This window comes from Myodes glareolus, chromosome 6 (assembly GCF_982192425.1).
Source record: "Myodes glareolus chromosome 6, mMyoGla1.1, whole genome shotgun sequence".
NCBI lineage: Eukaryota > Metazoa > Chordata > Mammalia > Rodentia > Cricetidae > Myodes > Myodes glareolus.
The window spans coordinates 47295696-47317151 of NC_142031.1; the positions used below are offsets into that span (position 1 = coordinate 47295696).

Sequence of the window (21456 nt, forward strand, 5' to 3'; positions counted from 1 at the left end):
ATTCAGACTTGAGAACAGGGAAGGACTGTGTCTAAAACCAAGGCTGGAACTTTAAAGAATCTTTGATAACAGGCAAAATTCTTACCTCTAGAGTTTTGATGTGCTTTGGTCTCTGACCCTCATTTCTGTGTGGTCCACATGACTTGGGGAATTTTCTTGAACAGCTTCTGGTTGTTTTCCTTCCCATTCTCTTATTTGTTGTTGCCACAAGATGCCTTTGTTCAACTTCCCTTTTCTCTGTAAACATGTAAACAATAGAGGAACGCATGAACTAAGAGTCTGTTGGTAGTGTCTCTGAATACCTTGTCATTCTTAATTATCCTGGACAATGTGATTCATGCTTCCTTAAAATAACTTTTGATCTGGCTTAGTTTTCCCAGTCTTGTGGTGAGTTGGTTGTTGACTTACTATTGTTTTTTCCTTGGGCTACTGATGCCTGCCTGCTGTTGTATGTTCAGTGTCTTTGTTTTGTCAGTTAGTATAGGCTAGACCAAATTTTTGCGCATGCTCTGATGGTATTGAACTCCACCTCATGTTTGCCTGGGATGATAACATTTAAAAGTTGTTACATGGTTGAATTATTATAGTAAGATTAGAAAGATAGGAACCTAAAAAAGATGTTTATGGTTTAAGAAAATGGTTGGTTTTTTTTTTAAAAAAAAAAAGTTGCCTCTTGCTTTACCTCTTCTTTATTTTGGAAAGAAATATCCAGAATGGCCACCTGTCAACTCTAATCTAAGTTCTTGTAATACAATTCTTTACTGACACAAAGACTGACAAAGGAAGAGACAAAACTATCTCAAAGAAGCCCGCTTATAGAAACAGAGCCTTGAAAAATAGTTAGAGATATGGAGCTCAAGATATATAGGAAAAAATCAACAGATAAGGAAAGGAAATTCCTGTGCAATGACACTTGTCCCAAAGCTGATTGTAACAGTAAGAATTTGGAGCCAATGTCCAACATAGCAATAAATAATGTTCTTGAGGCTTTAATTTATGTAAAACAACTGTCTCATTGTGTCTCATGAGAATGGCCCCCCACAGACTTGTGTGTTTGAATAGTGGGCCTCTAGTTAGTGAAACTGTTTATAGAAGATTAGAAGGTATGCCTTAGTGGAGAAGGTGAGTCCAGACCTGACCCAATTAATCTCTCTCATTCTCTCTCTCTCTTTCTCTCTCTGCCTGCAACTGGCAGGTCAGATGTGAGCTCTGAACTACTACATCTGCCACCTTTGTTCCTGCCATAACAATCATGAACTAACTCTGAAATTGTGAGCAAGTCCCTCAATTAAATGCCTTCTTTGATAAGCTGCCTTGATCATGGTGTCTCTTCACTGCAATAGAACAGTAACTAAGACAATCATTAAAATCCCTAAGTGAAGCATAGCTGTTTTCCAGTTTTTCTTTGAAGAATACAAGTCACAGAAAGGATTACTAATCCATTTGGGATTATGTAATTCCAAGTGATGGAAATAGGACCTCAGCTATTTTATGTAAGTCAGCAGTTTATGTTCAAAACAGCTTTTCAACAGGAGTGTGGTTGAATGGATACTACATTGTATGAGCATGATGAATATTAAGCAATCGTAAGTGTGTTTTGAGTAATTTTTAATGAGGAAGTGCTCGTTATATAACACTGGATGCAAAAGACACACTGTGGCATTGCTAAAGCATGTGCTCTCGAATAGGGTATTGATGTGGAAACAAGTATTTCAAATGACTGTCTCTAGGTTGTGACAGAGTCTGAAATCCTGTGTGCCTTCTATAATCTTCTGTACTTCCCAAGCCTCCCATAATTAGAGTGTGTTGATGGAGTGATCAAGAAAGATATCTGGGGAAAATAACCATAGGCTAAAGCTTTGAAGAATCCATGCTCAGTGTTTTAGCTCAATAACACACAGTGCGGCCAGGCAGTGGTGACACACTGTGACTTATCCTCAGAGACACAAGGTCATCTTTGGCAGGGGGGAAGACTTCTGGCAGGGCCACCACCGTGAACTGTCCTGCTGCGAAAGTGAGACTATTAATTTATGAGCCTAGTGACCAGTACAAAATACATGTAACAACCAGGTGAGAGGTTCCGCTCAGTAAACAGCACGCTTAGCTACGATGAGGTTTCAGGCATGATTGTGAGACTCTGCAGCATGCATCTAAGGTCTACTGTGTCATCTGAAGCACACTGGAAGGTACTGGATGGTTGCCTCACAGTGATGACAAACATAGATTGTCCAGACATGGTTTGCCTGGAGGTCATCATACAGTGAAGAGCTATGGAGATCATTTGGTACCAGCTCAAAGAAACCAATAGAATTCATTATTTCTAAAACTAGTCCTTTGGAGTAGATTTGGTTAATTTAACCTGTTATTTGTTGGGCTTACGAGTATAATCATGCTCTGTTTTTTGCCCAAGAATGAAGAACTATTCTTTTGTAAAGACTCTAGCTCTCTCCAAAGATATTGTTTTCTTTTTTTAAAGATTTTTTTGTTTATGTATACAGTGTTCTGCCTGCATGTATGCCTGCAGGCCAGAACAGGACACTAGAACACATTATAGATGGCTGTGAACCACTATGTGGTTGCTGGGAAACAACTCAGGACCTTGGAAAGAGCAGCCAGTGCTCTTAACCGCTGCGCCATCTCTCCAGCCGCCACACTGTCTTCTGTTAGGATCACTCTTACTTTCCATGTCAGTATGTGTAAGCTACATCAAAAATCTTTCCAGGGGCTGGAGAGATGGCTCAGCGGTTAAGAGCATTGACTGTTCTTCCAAAGGTCCTGAGTTCAATTCCCAGCAACCACATGGTGGCTCACAACCATCTGTAATGAGGTCTGGTGCCCTCTTCTGGCCTGCAGGCATATACACAGACAGAATATTGTATAGATAATAAATAAATATTTAAAAAAAAAATCTTTCCAAACTAGAAACTATTTGAGTTTCTGAATATTCTCAGATATATCCTGTGAAGATATAATAGTCACACAATGCAACACTCTACTTCATGACAGAATTGCCCCACTGTGAACAGACCACGCATGTAATAAAGAAATACCAGAGATAGCATGAGGGCTTCCCAGCATGGTAGTTAATGGCCTGGTGCTTGAAGCTGACACAAACAATGTCTTACAGCTGTGAAGGAGTCTGTGCGTGTGTCATTCTATTTGCGGGTACTTTCATATGTTAAAATACTTAGATGTACTACAAAATACTAAAAGCTGGTGAATTAAGAGGGTATAATTGGGTTGTTTTTATCTCACACATCTGTTTTCTGTAAAAATATCTTCGCCATAACTTAAAATTAAGTATGGTTTATAAAGAAATTAGCCACTTGGTGGCAGCATAACATGGAGAAAGTGCGGCATCATTTCAGCCCTAGGCTAAAAAAATTGTCATAGATTTTGATTTCTTCTCTGATAGTCCTGTTTATAAGCTATTTTATTCAGACACCTAATTCTCCGTGAAATTATCTTCTCATAATCAAGCACCTCTCTTAAATGACGAATTTAATTTAAATGAGTACACCTTGTTGATTTGAAACTATAATAACAGACTCTAAAGGAAAATTGCATTTACTTATTAAGGCTAGGAATGTGAACTATAGTTATTTTGTATGAGTTAATAATAACTCAATGAAGTTTTCATTGTCAAATAATCAACTTAGTTTATACAACAAAATTATATTAACTTGTACTAAACTACAACAACACAATTTATTATTTTTAAATAAAAATGCTAGCTTTCAAATAATAAAAATACCAGCGACATATGCTGTAAACCTTTACCTTTACTAAATGGAAAATTATGCTGCATTTTAATGTTGTGTTTCTGTTCTTAAAATTCCAAAATCGCAAGTCCCTCCCAAGTTGGGAGAATGGTCACTGCTCAGCGAAGCATCCATCTAGGTGGCTGGCCTGGCAGTTGGCCATGACTACTTAACCTTCGTGACTCATAATTTAGTAGAATTATTTTCTGGGAAGCCGAAGAAACTTCAGGAAATATTGAGAAGTTCAGGATAATTTCTGATAGCCACAGTTCACAGGGAACACTTTGCTCTTGCTGCAGAAAGTCAGAACAGAAAAGATCCTCACAGTTTTCAGATTCCTCTGCCTTCTAAAATCCCCATCCCAACTGGAACTTCCCACAGGGCAGGAAACCCTGACTGCCCTGGGGGACGAAGAGGGAGGAGGAGGGGGAGGAGGGGGAGTGGGAGGGTGTTGGGAGGGGGGGTGGAAATGGAAACTTTTATAATTTAATAAAATTTACTAAAAAAAAATAAAATAAAATAAAATCCCCATCCCTAACTGACAGAAACTGGACTGAAGTTGACTACATACAATTAGCCTTTTCAAAAAATTCTAAAGGTCTGTAAGAATCTTTTCTTTGAATATGTGTTGTCCATTTCTTAATGAGAGTCCCAGGGACTACAATTTATCACCTAAGACTTTGGTGGCTTGCCAACAGGGACATCTCAAGTTGTGCAAGACACTTTTTCAGAAGGTGAATTTGAATAGCGACCCTAGAACGACTGGGTAACTCGGATTTATGGAATGCTGAACCTAGAACCTTTTTCAGAATCAGAACCTTCTTTGGTGCTGTCTCCTGCTCTTGAGGGTTGTGTCTTCGAAGTCACCTCTGACAGCTCTCATTTATTAGGAAACAAGAGATGGGCAAGCTTTCTATGGAACGCTTTTGAATTCAGACTTAAAGTAAATTAACTGCCAAGACTTCTTACCTCACCCAGTTTTGAAGTTTTCATTAGTGGGGCCCTGAAAGTCTGATGGCTAGACAGGGCTGGTCAAGATCCTCGAGGCCGAGCAGGAAAGCAGCAGAGAGTAGTCATTAGTGACATCGCACCACTGTGTTACAACCTCAAAGTGTCTGCTCATGAAAACTCCCCTTGGTGCAGCCAAAGCAGGATGAGCAACTAGAGTCTGTATCAAGGCAGAGGTGATGCAGCTTGGATGGTCAAGGCAACTCGGGCTTCATAGCTTCATAGCTTCATCGCCTATTGGAAGAAACCAAGTAGGGACAAGTTATTGTGCATTTTGTGGTTGAGTGGAATTTTTATCTTGGTATTGTCTTGGTGTATGTTGCCAGGAACCAAGTGAAATTGCTAGCCACATTGGCATTTTAAAGCCTGGAGTAGTTTTTAACTGTCCAGGCAGAAGTTCCTCCTTCGACACATAGTTACTGACAAGAAAATAAGAAAAGGTACATAGTTGAGATCTGTGCTTTATTCCACCCTCTGAGCCTATGGAAATTACTAGTTTGATCATCTACAGACAAGAGAATGTCTCAGGAAAGTGGGTCACCTGAATGTCAAGACTTAAATTGCTGATACTCTCTCTTTCTTGTTCTAAGTTCCCCAGGTCACATCAAGATCGTCCCATGAATCTCAGAAGATTGGGATGCTTGCTGCTACAGTCATTAAAAGACATTCTATTTTCGGTAAAAAAAAAAAAAAAAATGCACACACATTTATGTGTGCATATGTGTGTGATAATGCATTATGTAGTGTGTGTGTGTGTGTGTGTGTGTGTGTGTGTGTGTGTGTGTGTGCATGCGTGCGTGCGTGTGTTCGCACGCACGCACTAAGGCCTCCTCAGCAGAAAAATTCCATACCAAAAATAAATGATCAGCATTTCTGGGAAATACTTGACTAGGTTCAAAATGTGCTTAAACTGATTGTAAGCAATAGTCCAACCTGCTGTGGTAGTGAGTTAGTCACATTGTTATTTCAGCAGACTCTTCTGAGTCTCAAGTCCTAAAATATTTTAAAAAATATATCACCTGTCCATCATATGCTAGGATTGTATATACATCATCTGTCAATCTGAAGAGCAACCTGTTGAGATAAATGCCATGGGTCTACTTTATAGGTGGGAAAACTGAAGTTCAGGAAGGTTAAAAAATACCAAAATGTACAACGCTATTAGAAATTCAAATCTTACTCTTCTGTTTTCATTTATTTATTTGTTAGTTTTTGCTTTGTTTTGTTTTTCAAGACAGGGTCTCACACTGTAGCCCAGTTCCAGGATGTCCTGAAATTCACAAGTCTCCTTCCTCAGCTTTCCAAGTGCTGGGATTCCAGGCATGAGACATCACACTCAGCCCTATCCTTCTAAATATACAAGTCTGTGCTCTTTCTTTTAGATGAACCAGTTACCATTTTATTTGGTAATATGGCTTGATGTGTTTTTATGATGGCCATGCACAAATGTTTTAGCATGTAAAAATATTAGACAAAATTATACAATGACAATTTTATAGACAAAAATTAGACAAAATTATAATTATAAAATTATATTTATATAATTATAATTAAAAATTAGACAAAAAATACAATACAATATAACTCCAAATTGAAATTTGACATTGAAAAACTTGAGGCCTTGACTATTTCACTAGTAGACTATTTGCTTCCTGGCACAAAAATCTAACAGGACTAGAATAAGAAATTTTGCAGGTTGTGTTGACATTTTTGCACTGTTGTTAATTCATTCAACAAATATGTGTTAAATGACTATATATCAGGTACTGTTCTGGGTGATGGGAAATTAACAATGAAAAAAATGAACAAAGCTGGACCTGGTGGTATTTGCCTTAATCCTAACAGTGGGGAGGTTCAAGCAGAAAGATCAACAGTTCAATACCTCAGCTACGTAGCAAGTTTAGAAGCCAGTCTGGGCTATATGAGATCTTGCCAAAGAGTGAAGGAGACAAGAGATGGAGGAAAGAAGAAAAGAAAAGAGGAAGAAAAGGATGGAAGGAAAATGTAAACAATGCCTTTGTCTTGAGGTTCTACTTTTCATAGATAGGGGAGAAAAATAACAAAATAAAAGGGAAAATGTCTCATATTGTGCAGAAACATGAAACAGGCAAAAACATCCCAGTATAGATTTCTAATTGCACACATGCACTGTGAATTTTCTGTGGAAATTTTGGAGGCTTGGGACCCATGACAACTCCATTAGACACACAGGATGTTCTATATCTTATAGAAAATTAAATGTGAATCTCAACAAGTTTGTAATTATTCCCCAAATCTATAGAGCTAATGAATGGCAGAGTTCAACTAGACTCCTGGTCTCCTGGTGTCTCTGATCCCCTCCTTAAACCATTTCTCTGAGCACCATGTGACCTTGATAACTTTCTCTCTAATTCCAAGCTCAAATGCCCAACAGTGTGCAATAGTGTGTAACCCCATTAGTTGCTTAGAATATTCAAAAATAACTCTTAAGCCCTAGAAAAATACCAATTCCCGAGTGTGTGAGAATTTGGAACAGGCTAAAGTTCACAGGCTCCTACCTGGCAAGTGGGTTTAAAGATGAGGAAGGCCAGCCTGGACACCCCCAGGTGAATGGAGCAGAGACGTGGCTAGTGTGGGGCTAGAAGCTGCCTAGCGCGAATTATTTAAGAAAAGTGGGAAAGGGGCAGGGATGGAAGAAGGAGGATGGAAAGGTAGCTGCTAACTCAGAATGGCCCACAAGTCCCAAGATGGTAAAGTCACATCTGAAATATCGTCGAGATCTGAAAATACTGAGGTTATCGTCCCAGGTACTGGGGAGAAATGTGGTGAGTCTCTGAGCAGCGCGTGTTGGATAAACTGTACTGAGAAAGCTAAAGAGATCGAGTCGACTTCAAAATGTAAGAAAGGTCTTTTTAAAATAGGTGTAAGATAGAGCAATTTTTATTTCTTTCTCACAGCATATATTGTGCTAAGCAGAATTGCTGTGCTTTCTCATAGGTCAAATTTCATTTTAATGCATGGTGAGAAGTCAGATAAATTTTGCCTCGCAGAAAAGGTTACAAAAAGATCCTAGCTGTGGCTTGGGACTGCCTTAGACATTGTCACAGCAGTTGGGAATTCTCAGCTGGGTCAGACAAACCAAGTGAGGTTCATCAGAACACATATTCATATAAAATATGTTCGTGTGAGCTGACCACATTTGCTGGAGATGCACTTCTAGAAACCCACTGACCTCAGGTGGATGTGGTCCAATTTTCTCAGACAGAAGATGGTTTCCTGGGGTACACAGTCAGGCAATCTAGAAGGGCAGTCACTTTGTAGTCTTAGGTGAGTGTTAACTCTTGACTGTCACTCTAAGCAGAGTACAGAAAGCAACGACATGGTCATCACGTGGACACAAATGCCTAGTTAAAATTACTTTTCTTTCCTTTGTTAGATAATAGTCAAGACATTGGATTTTTGTCGGGAATGGTCTTCTTGGGCATCTTGTTGCCGATTTTCTCTCTGATTGCGATGTTTAACAGATCACTTCGAATAGGGTAGGTTTTTGCAGTTTCTGATTTAGGCCATATAAGTATACTATCAAAATGTAGGCAATTATTTACTAAAAAACACACATTAACATCTTTATTTTGAGAAAAGAGAGATTTTAATCATTATTGTGTGTGTATGATGTATGATTGGAAGAGCGCACATGCCACAGGTGCGTGTGGAGATCAGAGGACAACTTTGTTGAGTTGGTTCCCTCTTTCCACCTCCAAGTGAGTTCAGGAACTGATCAGGTCACACAGGTATCCACAGCTGATGTAAGGCTGCGAGTGTGACAGCCAGGTTCTGTCCTGAAGACAGCATTTCACAGCACTTCTCCCTGTTCTCTGGCTCGTACATTCTGTCTGCCCCTTCTTCTGTCATGCTGTCTTGACTGTCATGCTGTCTTGACTGTCATGCTGTCTTGAGCCTTGCAAGGCGAGCACATTATAGGTGGTCCACTCAGACTAATCATTAAGCAATTACTTGTTTCTCAGCACTTTGGCCAGTTATGAGTCTCTGCATTGACTTCTGCTTACTGCAAAAAGAAGCCTCTCTGACCCAGATTGAGAATATTACTAATCTATGGTTATAAATAAATACATAGAAGGCAATTTGACTACATGACCATTTAGCAAGAGAACAGTAGTAGATTGTTTCTTTATTTGGGCTTATCCCCTCTCCAGACATGAGCTTTTAACTGGGTTTATAGTATCACAATTTAATTACCTCCTGTGGAAAGGGATTCAAATCCAATCAGAAAGTTGTTGGTTACTCCTGCAACATCCATGACACTGTAGCATCAGTGAACACATCTAGCCTGGCATTTTAGTATTGTAGAACATGGAATTACCACTGGGTAAAACCATTGATGATTTTTCTCCCTCAGTGGCCTACATAGTCCCTTCTAGCACTATAAACACTGACCAGGAAGAAGTTCCGAGTCAGTTCCAGCATAATTTCCCTATATTCTGCAACCAAAATATATGGTATCTTCAGAAATAATGTCTTACCATCTAGTTATGGTGGGCAGTTAAAAGCAGTGGTAATGGTCTGTGTAATCTTGTGGAAGGGCCCATCTTCTTTCAAACAACTTATCCCAGTATAGTATTAGGAAGGTTTATGCCTACTTGTTCAAAATGAGATATGAATAAGGAATGGTCTCTAGCATTAAAGGCCCCAGGTATTTCTAAATATTACTAAATGCATTTGGCATTTCTTATATGTTAATAGACTAAAGCTGTTTAATGTTGCAGTTTTCTAATGTGTGTAATAATGCACAGATTTGGAGACACATGAACATTCTTTGGTTTCTGACTTAAACTATATATGTATAGCCAATCAGAAACTGGAAGCCAGTGTCCTCTTTGTCATCACTTGCTTCAGGAGGTAATCCTTCATCTAAATATATAATCAAAATGAAGAAGAAAGAGTTTAAGCAAACTAGTCTATTAATTACTATATTATACTTATTATCTGCACAACCTTTCCCCACAGAACTTACTTAATATTTCAAATTTTAAATTATATATTAATAAGTATATCCCTAGTGCCTTTCCAAAGTAGACAAACTAGAATGTCATTTTGTTTGGGGATGTTTTAAAATGTAATGAAATACAAAGACAATAGAAATATCTTAGTGTTCAAATAATGCCTGTAAAAATTTTGATATTAGTTTTATCATCTAAATATATCCTAAATATTTTTGCAATTTTAACTAATAATCATTTTATTACTATAATTAGTAAAACCCAAAGGCTTTTAGTTAGCAATAATCCATAAGAAAATAGAACAATCCCTGGATAATTTAATTGCTTAAATTATAATTTTAAGAAAATAAAGGAGAGGCTGGGAAAATAGCTTTTCATTAAAGTGCTTGCCTCGCAAGCAGCAGGACTTGAGTTTGAGTACTAGAATCCAAGTTAACAAAGGCCACAGGTATCATGCTGCTCACTCATAATCCTAGTGCTGGAAAAACAGAAACAGGCATATCTGTGAAGCTCACTGGCCAGCCTACCTGGCCTACTTACCAAACTCCAAGACAGTAATAAACCCTGCCTTCCAAATAAGAGATAGCACCTAAGGAACGACACCCAAGGCTGTCCCCAGGCCTTCACATGTACACATATCCACAAATTCACATGTATGTATGAAAATACACACACATACAAAGTAGAAAGAAGAAATAATTCCAATATAAGTATTTAACATATATGTAGATACAGTTGGCTACCAAAACTATACATTATTGATAAAAGCCTGTTATTAAAATCAGAACGAAAACAGAAACAAAAATCACCTTTTAAACATGCACAGATTATATCTATCAGTGACTAAGGTCAAGTTATCAAGAATGCATCAGTGTCGCTCTAAGGAAAGAAGTAAAAACCTTTCCCTTGGAGTCATTTAATCAAGAACAAAGTGCAGATTTGAATCCTCTGCTCATGTTCTCTGTGCCTTCAGTTCTCACCTCTCTGTTGTGTGAGTCTAAACCTGTACCTGCCTGAAGACTGTCTTGCAAATATGTCTGTCTGTGTGTCTATCCCTGTGTGTGTCTGTCTCTTTGTGAGTTCTGTGTGTGTCTGTCTCTCAAAGAGGGCTTCACTCTGTGTTTATTGCACAACGCAGAAATTATCACATGGGGGAAGAAATGGGATACTTTACAGAAATCTTTTTTTAACAGAGTTTTACAAGGGATTAAGTCTGCGGCACCAACTGATCCCAACTGACCCAGATAACATCAATGATAGACACTGTTTTTTTTATCAACCAATATGACTGCTTTCAACTTTTATGGTAGACTTTTGAAAGTGGCTTTAAACTTCTATATTTGCTGCTTTAGCAAATTATACACATGGTTTACCTGGCTCAGGGGCATGGAAGAGTAGATTATTTAAGATTACAGCTATGCATTAACTTAGGTTGCAAATGTTGATTACATGGAAAATCCAATTCAAGAAGATAGACTGTTACATTATTTCTTAAAGGCAGGTTAAACAAACTGAATACACAAAAGGCCTGCAGTCTCAAGTCTTAAGTGACCTTAAGGTGTATTATTAACTCTGTGAGGAACAGCTAAAATTTCAGTCTTTTAGAATGCAAAATATATTCAGAATGTTGTATTGTCACATAAATATAATAAAACTAAAACTAAAATTAAAATATGTATGAAAAACCACTATATACTGTACCAGTGTACTCTGAGAAACGCCACAGAAACATCAATTCACTATCATGGTCTAATTTTAAATATAGAAAGTACATGCATTAATTTTAAAAACGGAATCTTAAAAGATTGTATAGATATATGCAAAGAAATCATTTTTCCCTAGTGTTAGTCAAGGTCAAAGGATCTTGCAAAGTTCACTTGGTCATTTTTGTTGTTACTTAATAAATGTGTTTAGGGAACCTGTTAAATAACAGGTCTTACTTGTTTTTCAGTCTCTTGATGTATAAAAATATACCTCAGATCAGTGTGGTCTTGTCAATATCCCTGGTACAACCTGTTTGCCCAAACAAGTTCACACAATCAATGTAGAAAGTGCTTTTATACATGAAGACAGCACCAGGAGGAACATTTGATAAGACCTCAAACTGGTTTCTACCTGAACCTTTAAGTAAGACATGGAAGACTTTGCTTGGTGGGGTAAGCTGAATTCCATTCTAGCTCCGTACATCACCTATGATTGCCTGCTCTGATTCTAAATAAATGTGCTAAGAGAGCATGATGGTGCATACCCTTAATCCTAGCACTTGGGAAGCAAGAGGCAGGGGTTTCTCTGAATGCAAGACCAGCCTGGTCTGCAGAGTAAGTTTCGGTATAACCAGGACTACACAGAAAAACTCTGTCTTAAAAACAAAGGAAGGAAGGAAGGAAGGAAGGAAGGAAGGAAGGAAGGAAGGAAGGAAGGAAGGAAGGAAAGCGGAAGGTGCTGCTTCTAAAGTATCATTTTGTCTTCTAGAATTAAAAGAAAAGTCTTACTGGTGATCCCAAAGTGGCTTCATGAAGATATTCCTAATATGGAAAATAGTAATGTTGCAAAATTGCTACAGGTAATCAAGCAGCACTAAAGAGAACCTGATTGGTTCCCAGTGTGATTAGTTATAGTTTTCCTTAGTTATGATAAAAGATAAAGTAGATATAAATATTGTAACTGTAATTCTTGCTTGATAACTGTTTTGTTATGTGCAATTTTACTGTGTTAAAGTGAAAGTCTTTCTTTTTTGTTTAAACAGAAAAAGGGGAAATGATGGAGGAGGGTCATCTGTCTATTGTTATTTTCATTGGTTAATAAAAAGACTGCCTTGGCCTTTTTGATAGGCCAGCCCTTAGGTGGGTGGAGTAGACAGAACAGAATTGTGGGAGAAAGAAAGCAGAGGCAGACAGTGGCCATGACTCTCCTCTCTGAGACAGACGCAGGTTAAGATCCTTCCCGGTAAGCCACCACGAGATGCTACACAGATTATTAGAAATGGGTTAATCAAGATGTAAGAGTTAACCAATAAGAGGCTGAAACTAATGGACCAAGCAGTGTTTAAAAGAATATAGTTTCCGTGTAATTATTTCGAGTGTAAGCTAGCTGGAGTCCGGACGGCAGGAATGCAGCCCGCCGCTCCTTTTTACTACACCAGTGTGGTAGGTATGTCAGTAATACTAGCATTGGGAAGGCTGGGGCAGGAGGATCACAAATTCAAGGCCAACTACATAATGAAACCTTTTCAAACTAAATAAGCAGGTCTGGAGAGGTTGCTCAGTGGTTAAGAGTATTTATCGTTCTTGCAAAGGGCCCAGGTTCAATTTTCAGCACCCATGTGGTGGCTCACAGCTATCTTTAACTCCAGTTTCAGAGGATCCAATGCCCTTTTACCTCTTCAGGCACCAAATATCACACATACATATAAACTTAAAAATAAATAGTAAATAACAAAATCCCTGCAATTGAAATATCAGTTGAAGTGTGGTCTGGGCGTTAGAGTAGAAACATAGCTACTGTGTGTGTGTGGAGACAAAGTTGTAGCATTTCAAGCCCTCCTTAGGTGAAAGAACAGTTAGGTGTTTTCAGGGCAGAGGAGGAAGGAAAGAACCATCCTGTGAAGCATCCGTTGAAGGCCCCAAGGGGATTGTTTATAAGACGCCCAAGTCTTTGGGAGGGTACCATTCCATTGTTTTAACTTTATGGACCTTGCAAATATTATTGCTGGGTGACTGTGGAAGATGGTGTCACCAGGAGTGTATATGATTTATGTCAACCAGGAAAAAAGGAGTATGCCCCAGAATGACCCTGGGAATGAGGGAATTGGGGCGGGGGGCTTTGACAGCTACAAAGAAAAGGGTCAGAAGTATGTTTCCAGAATTCTGCTTATCTATCACCATTTTCAATATCCAGTTAGTGGGTCAGAAACATGTGGTACTACCACAGCAATGACCATAGAAAATGAACCCAAATGTGATGGAGGCAGAGAGGAGATATGGGAAGATGAGGACTTTCTTGAAAGAAGTTCTAGGCAGAAGAGTCATGTGAACTCAAGTACAGAGAAGCCAGCAACATCTGGACAGTTCAGGCCTAATTGTAAAAACAGACACACACACATACACACACACACACACACACACACACACACACACAAATGGTTCTGCTTAACATTGGATGAGCCCACTGTCTTAATTTGCTTTCTATTGCTGGAATAAACCACTAAGACTAAAAGCAATTTGGGAAGGAAAGGGTTTACTTCATCTTACAGCTATAAGTCTATTATCCAAGGAAGGCAGGGCAGGAACTTGAGGCAAGTACTGATTCTGAGGTCACAGAGAAGTGGTGCTTACTGGTTTGCTTTCCATGGCTTGCTTGTTCAGTCTGCTTTTCTATGGCACCCAGTTCAGGGGTGGCACTGCTCACAATGATCCAGTCCCTCCTATGTCAATCATCAGTCAGGAAAATGCACCACAGACTTGTCCATAGGCCAATCTGGAGGCCACATTTTCTCAGCACTCTTCCAAAATGACTCTAGCTATGTCAAGTTAACATAAAACTAGTCAGCACAACCACTAATCAACTTAACCCAGACATACATCCTGTGAACAAAGGGTTCCCAGGATAAAATAAAAATAAATAAATAGAATTTTTAATACTTTTTTGTTTGGTTTTGGTTTTGATTTTTTTTAAGACACGGTTTCTCTGTGTAATAGGCCTTGCTGTCCTAGAATTCCCTCTGTCAACCAGTCTGGCCTCAAACTCACAGAGATCAGCCTGCCTCTGCCTCCTGCCTCCCAAGTGCTGGGATTAAAGGCATGTGCCCCTACTGTCTGGCTAAAAAACTTTTGAAAAAGGTTATAGCCAAGAAATATGCTTAAAACATGGATTATTTTTAATTCTATCTTTGGAAGGCCTGAATAAAGGTTTAGAAGACACCAAAGAAAGAGAAGGCAGAAATCATCCAATAAACACGAAGATGAAAGGGAAGGGAAGGGAAGGGAAGGGAAGGGAAGGGAAGGGAAGGGAAGGGAAGGGAAGGGAAGGGAAGGGAAGGGAAGGGAAAGGAAGGGAAGAAGGCAAGGCAAGGCAAGACAAGGCAAAGCAAAGCAAAGCAAAAAGCAAGGCAGAAGGAAACTTTCAGCCCTAACTCAATCATTCAGTTGATTCCTTTGAATAGTTTTTGTTTGGGGGGTTGTTTTGTTTGTAAAATGATGTAATGTCTTTTTTTTTTTTCTAGGAACAAAGTGTACTTGAGGATAATACTGCCAGTGAGCAGGACCTGTATGTGGATCCTGTGCTTACAGAGGTAAGTGAAACCACTCCCCCGGAGCACAAGCCCACAGGTTACAAGGAAGAAAAGCTCATGGGCCTCCTGGAGACCAGAGACTGTCCGCTAACAATGCTGTCTACCAGCTCTTCTGTTGTGTATATTCCCGATCTCAACACTGGCTACAAACCCCAGATTTCAAATGCTCCCCCTGAGGAAAACCATTTCATTAGCAGAGATGAGGAGTCTACAACCCTTGAGGCCACAGGTGACTGCTTTGCCAGACTGAAAATATACCCCAACTTTGCATTTTCTTCTTCAAGTACGACTTTACTAAGCAAAACACTAATTCTTGATGAATTGAACCTTGTTTTAAATCAAGGTGAATTCAATCCTCTTGAAATACAAAACTCAAGACAGGAGGAAACCACCATGGTTTTGGAAAGTGGCTCAGCCAGTGAAACTATCCCAGAGCAGACCCTGCTTTCTGATGAATTTGTCTCCTGCTTGGCAATCGGGAGTGAGGACTTGCCATCTGTTCATTCTTACTTTCCACAGAACATTTTGGAAAGCCAATTCAGTGGGATTTCACTCTTCAAAACTAGACTATCCCATCAAAGTCAGTGAAAGACGCCGCCTTTCCACTGAAGGCCAAGTCTTCCCTCAAAAGAAGTATACGTACACTCGCAAGATGTCAGGAATGAACTCTCCTCATTGGCAAAACAAAACAAAAACAGTGAGGGTAGATTTGTTTGCTTGTTTTCATTTTCATTTTTTAATATTCGCACTTGAGACAGGATCTCACATAGCCAGGTTTGACTCCAGTGCTCTACAAGACCAAGGATGACTGAACTCCAACGTTTCCTGCCTCTTCTAAAATGCTAGGATTAAAGGTGTGTGCCTCCAGGACTATTCCTCTCATAGTTTCTTCATTAAGTTGTACAGAACAGCTTTGTTTGTATAAAGAATAAATACTGAAGAATAGGTACTAGTGAAATGTGGGTCTTTAAAATCAAAACATGAATATTTCTTTGCAAAGGCAGAATCAAGTTTAATTTTTATCTTATCACCTAAAGTTAGCTATAGAGCCAAACCACAAAACAAGGAAAAGCAGAAACAGAGACTAGCTGCTAATTAATATACTTGCTTATTGTTCTTCCACTATTTTCTTTGTTTTGGATTAAAAAAAATTGTAAATCAAGGGTGGTTGGAACCATGGAGCTGATTCCTCCATTCACTTTTAAGTGGTGGGCATCATGTTGTGGCAAACACCAGTATTTACATTCTAACAGAAATCATGCCAGGGAGTAGGCACAGGATTGGCAAGACAGGTGGTTTGACTGTTATTCTCAACCAGGTGTTGAGGATCTCAGAAAACCGCCATGAAAACAGATACATATCCTACTTTGGAATGGTGGACACACACTACATCTACCCTTGTCCCATAGCCAGTGTGTGCTGCAGACATTGCAAGTTGCTCCCTACATGCCTCAGTTTACCTTCTTCTCATTCTCTGAAGCCACTGTGCTCCAAAGTAGAACAACTAGTCCCAATGTAAAATGCTTAGAACCTGATGGAAAGTCTATTGCCTATCCTAAAATCTGTGTGTATTTGTTGTATTTTACATAATCTAAAAAGAATGTTTAGTGTCACTCACAAAATTGTAATTGTTAAATATCCTGACTTGTAAATTATAATAACTTTGCTTTATTCTTCTCTAAGGGGAGACTGCCAGTAAGGGAAAGGGGCAGGTTAGACTTGATGCAAAATGCCAGGACAGATCACCTTTGTGTGTTGACTGATCTGGTCTATTGAGAAGGATATTTACATAGGCCATTTCATTGTAATCATAAATATAACGCATTTAGAAAGCTTTTGCCCAGTTTTAGGGATGAAAGCAAAGAGTTCTTTGCTCATCTGTCGATGCTTCCGGAACAGTGTGTGCCTCTCACCCCAGGCGATGTGAAGGAAGCAGCAGTTTTTGGTATCTCCTCCCACCACGTGCCTTTTTTCATGTTCAGCACAGGAAAAACTTTTTTTTTTTTCAAATAAGCTTACAAAGTAGCAAGTTTCTTTGTGGCTTTAACATTTATACTCAGTTTTGGCTGACACTCTCCCTACTTGATCTTCTTGCCCCCAGTCCACTTAAGCCCTCCCCACCCCAGAACTTCACTTGTACTTGCATAACAAATGTTTTCTATTACCTTCCCCACCTCTCTCCCTTAGAAGTCATTTCCCCCTCCCTAGGGCCCCTTTCTAGTTTCCTATGGCCCACTGTTGTAATATGGAGATCAACACAGAACCCAGTTGCAGCAGGACCACGGACCCAGAAATGGCCTAAGCAGCAGTGCAAGCCTGAACATTACCATTGCTCCAAGTGACAGCACAGGTCACCCAGATTAGTATGGTCCTGGTTACAGCATAGCCCTCGGACACTAAAGTAAGTTCAAGTGGCTGACCAGACCCCTGGCATTGTCACAGCCTTCGATGGCATCAGGAGTCATGGGCATTAAAACAGATCCAGGCATAACCCTAGGCAACAGCCCTGGCCCAGACAATACCATGGACCCAGCTGTTAGTGCAGGCCACTCAGATAAGCATGGCCCCAGCAGTAGCATTGCCCTTACACACCAACATGGCCATAAGTTGTCGCTTAGACCCCAGGCATCCATGTCACCTTTGATGGCATCATAGCCACAGGCATCAATACAGACCCAAGCTGTGGTAGGATCACGGACTCAGACATGATCCCCAGCAGTAGTCCATGCTTGGATGTCCCCATTTTTAGAATTCAGGCATTATGTTGGTCCCTGTAACCTGGCAGAATAAACCCAGGCAGTACCTTAGCAAGTGGAAGACTTGTATGACAAGAACTTTAAATCTTTGAAGAAAGAACTTGAAGAAGACACCAGAAAGTGGAAAGATTTCCCATGCTCTTGGGTAGGTAGAATTAACATAGCAAAAATGGCAATCTTACCAAAAACAATCTACAGATTCAATCAATGCCCATCAAAATCCCAACAAAATTCTTCACAGACCTTGAAGGAATGGTACTCAGCTTCATATGGAAAAGCAAAAAACCCAGGATAGTCAAAACAATCCTGTACAATAAAACAACTTCTGGAGGCATCACAATCCCTGACTTCAAACTCTACTACAGAACTACAGTACTGAAAACAGCCTGGTATTAACATAAGAACAGACAGAACAACCAATGGAACCGAATCAAAGACCCGAATATTAATCCACACACCTTCGAACACCTGATTTTTGACAAGGAAGCAAAACTATCAAATGGAGAAAGGAAAGCATATTTTAAAAATGGTGCTGGCATAACTGGATATCAACATGTAGAAGAATGAAAATAAATCCATATCTATCACCATGCATAAAACTCAAGTCCAAATAGATCAAAGACCTCAACATAAAGCCAGCCACACTGAACCTTATAGAAAAGAAAGTCAGAAGTACACTTGAACACATTGGCACAGGAGATCACTTTCTAAGTATAACCCCAGCAGCACAGACACTGAGAGAAACAATTAATAAATGAGATCTGCTGAATCTGAAAGCTTCTATAAAGCAAAGGATATGGTCAACAAGACAAAACGACAGACTACGAAATGGGAAAAATCTTCACCAACTCCACATCAGACACAGGACTGATCTCCAAAATATACAAAGAACTCATGAAATTGGTCATCAAAAGAACAAATAATCTAATTTAAAAAATGGAGTACTGACCTAAACAGAGAACTCTCAACAGAGGAATCTAAAATGGCTGAAAGACACTTAAGGAAATATTCAACATCCTTAGTCATCAGAGAAATGTAAATCAAAACAACTCTGAGATTCCATCTTACACCTGTAAGAATGGCCAAGATTAAAAACACTGATGACAACTTATGCTGGAGAGATTGTGAGGTAAGGGGAACACTTCTGCATTGCTGGTGAGAATGCAAGCTGTTACAACCCCTTTATATGTCAGTGTGGTGATTTCTCAGAAAATTAGGAAACAACCTTCCTCAAGACTCAGTAATAACACTTTTGGGTATATACCCAAAGGATGCTCAATCATGCCACAAGAACATGTGCTCAACTATGTTCATAGCAGCATTGTTTGTCATAGCCAGAACCTGGAAACAACCTAAATGCCCCTTAACCAAAGAATGGATAAGGAAAATATGGTACATTTACACAATGGAGTATTACACAGCAGAAAAAAATAACGACATCTTCAATTTTGCAGGAAAATTGATGGAGCTAGAAAACATTTTGAATAAGGTAACCCAGACACAGAAATACAATTATCACATGGACTCACTTATAAGTGGTTTTTAAACATAAAGCAAAGAAAACCAGCCTACAAATCACAATACCAGAGAACTTAGACAACAATGAGGACACTAAGAGAAACACACATAGATCAAATCTACATGGGAAGTAGGAAAAGGCAAAATCTGAGTAAATTGGGAGCATGGGGACCTTGGGAGAGGGTTGAAGGGGAGGAGAGAGGAAGGGAGAGAAGAAGAAAAAAATGTAGAGCTCAATAAAAATCAATTTAAAAAAAGAGTACTGCTCTTGTAGGTGATTGGAGTTTGTTTCCAGTGCCCATACTAGGGGGCCCACAGTTGCCTGTAACTTCAGCTCAAGAGCTCCAAAGTCCTCTTCTGGCTTTAACAAACACCTGCATGCATATATATATGCCCTAACATACACATGCATAAATAAAAAATATCAAAGAGGAATTTGGAAGAGACATTTCTTCACCCAAACCCCCATTTTATTTTACAGTTTAGTAATAGTCTCCAGGTATGCTTGCTAGTTTAACACAGGTGAGAGGAAAGTGGTTCTCTAGATAGCAATACGAAAGAGTCAGGGGAAAAATGCTAAAACACAGTGGAGTACCTTGCTCCGTACATTACTATAGCTGGTAAGAAGAATAATTTATTTTATGTTCTAGAACCTTCTCGCTCTTTACTCTTCTTTCTTACATAAGAGCAAAAAACAGAGGCACACCCTGCCCCTCACCTGGGCACCATAGGAGAGCAGGCCCCATTGCTTTGGTGAGGGAAAGCTGGAAGGCTTACTAACTCAGCTGTCACCCAGGCCCAGATTCAGGGATTTGAGTTGGCCCACCCCAACATCTTCCCCATCTATGAGCTGCTGGAGCACATGAAGGGACCCCTATGTGCTCTAGGAACCATAGCTGCAGGATCCCTATGATTCAATACAGCAGCAGGGTATCCAGATGAGTCTCAGTGAAAATCCAGTACTGATGGTGTAGCAGAAGTCAGAGACCCTGAACTCATTGCAATGAACATTTGCAAGTAAAGCTATCTGAGCAAAGAGTGAACTGCATGACACATGCTTCCAACGCCACTTTGACAAATGAATATGTGACAGAGTGGTGGGAAAGATGGAGGTGCAGAACGGTACATGAACAGCAAAACTGGAGACATGACCACTATGACAGGAGTGAGAAAAGGCTGCAGCTGATAGAAGAGCAGGTTGTGTCCACAGGGGTAGGTGAGATAGTTTTGGTTTGCGTGTGTTTGTTTTTTGTTTTCTTTTAATTTTTGTTTTTCGCTTTCTTTGGTGGGGGGGAGGTTACAAGGGTGGAAGGTGTGTGTGGAAAGACTGGGAAATGAGTGAAATTGGGAAGCATGATGTGAAATTCCCAAAGAATCAATAAAAAGATTTGTTTTAAAAAATGGAGACAAGATGAAATTCAGTGGGGTCATTTCCTGGAGTAGATGTGTGTGTGTGTGTGTGTGTGTGTGTGTGAGAGAGAGAGAGAGAGAGAGAGAGAGAGAGAGAGAGAGAGAGAGACTAACTGACTGTCCATCTCTCTGTCAGTCTGTCTGCCCACCTCTCTGTCTGTATGTCCATCTATCTCTCTCTCCATGTACTTTACTTAGAGTAGAATCTTTGAACCGGAGTTAGAAATAATACAGAAGACACAATAAAGCTGTGGCTCTCGGGCTGCACGGGCTGCATGAGTTGTTGGGTTACACCTCCCCATACATTCCCAGCTTCTTTCCATGTATTTTCAATCATCCTTTTTTTTGGACAGAGCGGCTGCACATGATTGCATAGAGAAGAGGATTCAAATGTGCTTCAATACTTTACCCTTTCTCGGGCACAATTAGTTGCAGAATTTCAACATGTTAAGGCAAGGAAGGCAAACTTCCTGCTGAGAAACCTCTGGAGGCCTGTTTGAGACCTCCCTTTATCTCTTACCTGCAGCTGCCTCTGAAGCAGCATGAAGAACCCAGACAGGGCACCTCTTCCCCTTTCTGTGCACTGAGTCTGGCCTGGAGAAGCCTGAACCCCAGGACTAAACAGAATTCTTCATCTTACATAAAGTAGGCCAGCCCAGAACCTCCATGCTGAGCATCCTTAACTTTCCCTTGACTGGGCAAAGGAGCTCCTCCTC

At 39.8% G+C, this 21456-nt stretch overlaps 1 protein-coding gene across 1 annotated transcript in view; it reads left to right on the top strand.

Moving 5' to 3' along the window:
* The window catches only part of Il23r (interleukin 23 receptor), a 76974-nt gene extending 56358 nt beyond the window's left edge, over positions 1-20616 (top strand). Inside the window, exons 8-11 of the mRNA XM_087907167.1 lie at positions 5360-5446; positions 8185-8287; positions 12239-12329; positions 14988-20616. Of these exons, the coding sequence (XP_087763293.1) occupies positions 5360-5446; positions 8185-8287; positions 12239-12329; positions 14988-15644 (938 nt within the window). The 3' untranslated portion in view covers positions 15645-20616. The remainder of the gene's footprint in view (positions 1-5359; positions 5447-8184; positions 8288-12238; positions 12330-14987) is intronic.
* Positions 20617-21456: the final 840 nt, after the last annotated feature.